Source organism: Eurypyga helias, unplaced genomic scaffold (assembly GCF_000690775.1).
Source record: "Eurypyga helias isolate BGI_N326 unplaced genomic scaffold, ASM69077v1 scaffold34092, whole genome shotgun sequence".
Classification (NCBI taxonomy): domain Eukaryota; kingdom Metazoa; phylum Chordata; class Aves; order Eurypygiformes; family Eurypygidae; genus Eurypyga; species Eurypyga helias.
The window spans coordinates 1-2,234 of NW_010235914.1; the positions used below are offsets into that span (position 1 = coordinate 1).

Genomic DNA, 2,234 nt, shown 5'->3' on the forward strand with positions numbered 1-2,234 from the left:
CCCGCCCGCCGGCACCGCCGAGGGCAGCGTGCCGCAGGAGGGTGCCACGGCACGCGGAGGGACCCAGCTCCCTCCCTCCCAGGCGGATGCACCTCCGGGCAACGCTCAAGCAGAAATCGTTGAGCCGGTACAAAAACCGGTAGCAGAAGCTCCCAAACCACCCAAAATAGAAGAGATTCCTCAGCGGATTACCAGGAACCGGGCTCAGATGCTCGCCAACCAAAACAAGCAGAACGCCGCCGCTTCGGAGAAGGAATTCCCACCCGTTTCCGCGCCTGCCACCCGTGCCAAAGGCCGTGTGACGGAGGAGGACGATTCCCAGGCCCAGCACCCGCGCAAGCGCCGGTTCCAGCGCTCCAACCAGCAGCTGCAGCAGCAGATCAACACGTCTACCCAGCAGACGAGGGAGATGATACAGCAAACCCTGGCAGCTATCGTAGATGCTATAAAACTGGACGACATTGAACCTTACCACAGCGACAGGTCCAACCCCTACTTCGAGTACCTCCAGATCAGGAAAAAGATCGAAGAGAAGCGGAAAATCCTCTGCTACATCACTCCCCAAGCTCCACAGTGCTACGCTGAGTACGTCACCTACACAGGCTCCTACCTGTTGGATGGCAAACCCCTGAGCAAGCTCCATATTCCAGTGGTGAGTCACCTTCACCCTTTAAACCACAGCATCGGGGACCATCCCCTCGCTTGCAAGCACGGCCAGATGTGGGCAGCGGGAGCGCCCTTGCAGGGCCGACGGCACCCCAGCCGCGGCCTCAGTCTGCTTTTGGGGCACGTGGGTGGCTGCATGGTAAATGTGTCCTCTGAGACGGTGGTTTCATGGAGAAGCCTTAGTGGTGACAGGACAAGGGGTAACGGGTTTCGACTGGAAGCGGGGAGGTGTAGATGGGACATCAGGAAGGAATTCTTCCCGGAGAGGGTGGGGAGCACTGGGGCAGGTTGCCCAGAGAAACTGTGGATGCCCCATCGCTGGAAGTGTCCAAGGCCAGGCTGGATGAGGCTTGGAGCAACCTGGTCTAGTGGAAGGTGTCCCTGCCCATGGCAGGGGGTGGGACTGGGTGGGCTTTGAGGTCCCTTCCCACCCAAACCATTCCATTAGGCTGTGCTTAGGCACCGGAGATCTGTTGAGCCTTTGGAGCAAGAGTGTATGAATCCGCTGGCTTTGGGGCTGGAAGGTAAACCTGCCTTTCCAAGCAGTAATAGGAGTGGGATAACGTAGGAAAAAGATGGCTCGTACCTCCTGCCTTCGTTTTCCCAAGCACCGATGTTTCACTTGCCGGTGGCACACGCTCCCGGGCAGCAGGATCTGTGTTGGGCTGCTGCGGTGCAGGAGTGGGCTGGCTGATGCACGTGCATCAGTGAACTTAATGCTGCAGGCAGTAAATCCGGGATCCGGCCTGGAGCAGGAGGGTCGATGCGACCACCACGTCAGCCTCCGTTCCCTGCCGCAGGCGGGGCGGAGGTACCCCGTGCTGCGGCGTGGCCTGTGCACGAGTTACTGGTTTTGTGAGTTAACACACACGCCAGTGCCGCGGTGCTCGTAGCCCGTGTTCCCATCTGCCTGTTCCTTCCTAGACTACCCCAGGGCCACCTGCTCCTCTGTTCCGCAGCCTGGGCTGTGCTCGGGGAGCACCGTGTTCCCTGGGAAAGCGTGGGACGGATCAGAGTGGGCTGCTCCAGCAGCATCATCCCCTTTGTCAGACACACTCGGGCCTCTTTACAAACCGCCCTGCGGCACGGGGGGCGATTTAGGCTGAGCTTGTCTCTGGGCACCCTGTTTCTCCTCCGGCGAGCTCCCTGCAGCACCCACCTGGCTGGTACCGAGCCCTCGGCCACGGTGCGTTTCAGCTGCCCTGGGCAGGGCCCTGCGTGGCAGAGGGAGCACAGGCAGCCCCCACGGGTTGGATCTAACCCCCCGTCGTCTGCCTGCAGATCGCCCCGCCACCGTCGCTCGCCGAGCCTCTGAAGGAGCTCTTCAAGCAGCAGGAAGCCGTCCGGGGGAAGCTGCGGCTCCAGCACAGCATAGAGCGGGTAAGGGAGCATGCCGGGGAAATTCCTCCTGGGGAAGAGATCCCAAATTTCCTCGGCCGGGGAGACGGAGGCTGCCACGCTCACTGCTTCGTGTGCTCTTCCTCAGGAGAAGCTCATCGTCTCCTGCGAGCAGGAGATTCTGAGAGTTCATTGTCGGGCAGCAAGGACGATTGCCAACCAGGCGGTGC

At 61.0% G+C, this 2,234-nt stretch overlaps 1 protein-coding gene across 1 annotated transcript; it reads left to right on the plus strand.

Annotated features, from left to right (window-relative positions):
• Positions 1-65: 65 nt before the first annotated feature.
• Positions 66-2,230, plus strand: LOC104506097 (ankyrin repeat domain-containing protein 11-like; the record flags this gene model as incomplete). Its single annotated transcript, XM_010146916.1, has 3 exons — positions 66-652; positions 1,948-2,046; positions 2,153-2,230. Coding segments are annotated over exons 1-3 (621 nt in total), but the record flags the coding sequence as incomplete, so codon positions are not given.
• Positions 2,231-2,234: the final 4 nt, after the last annotated feature.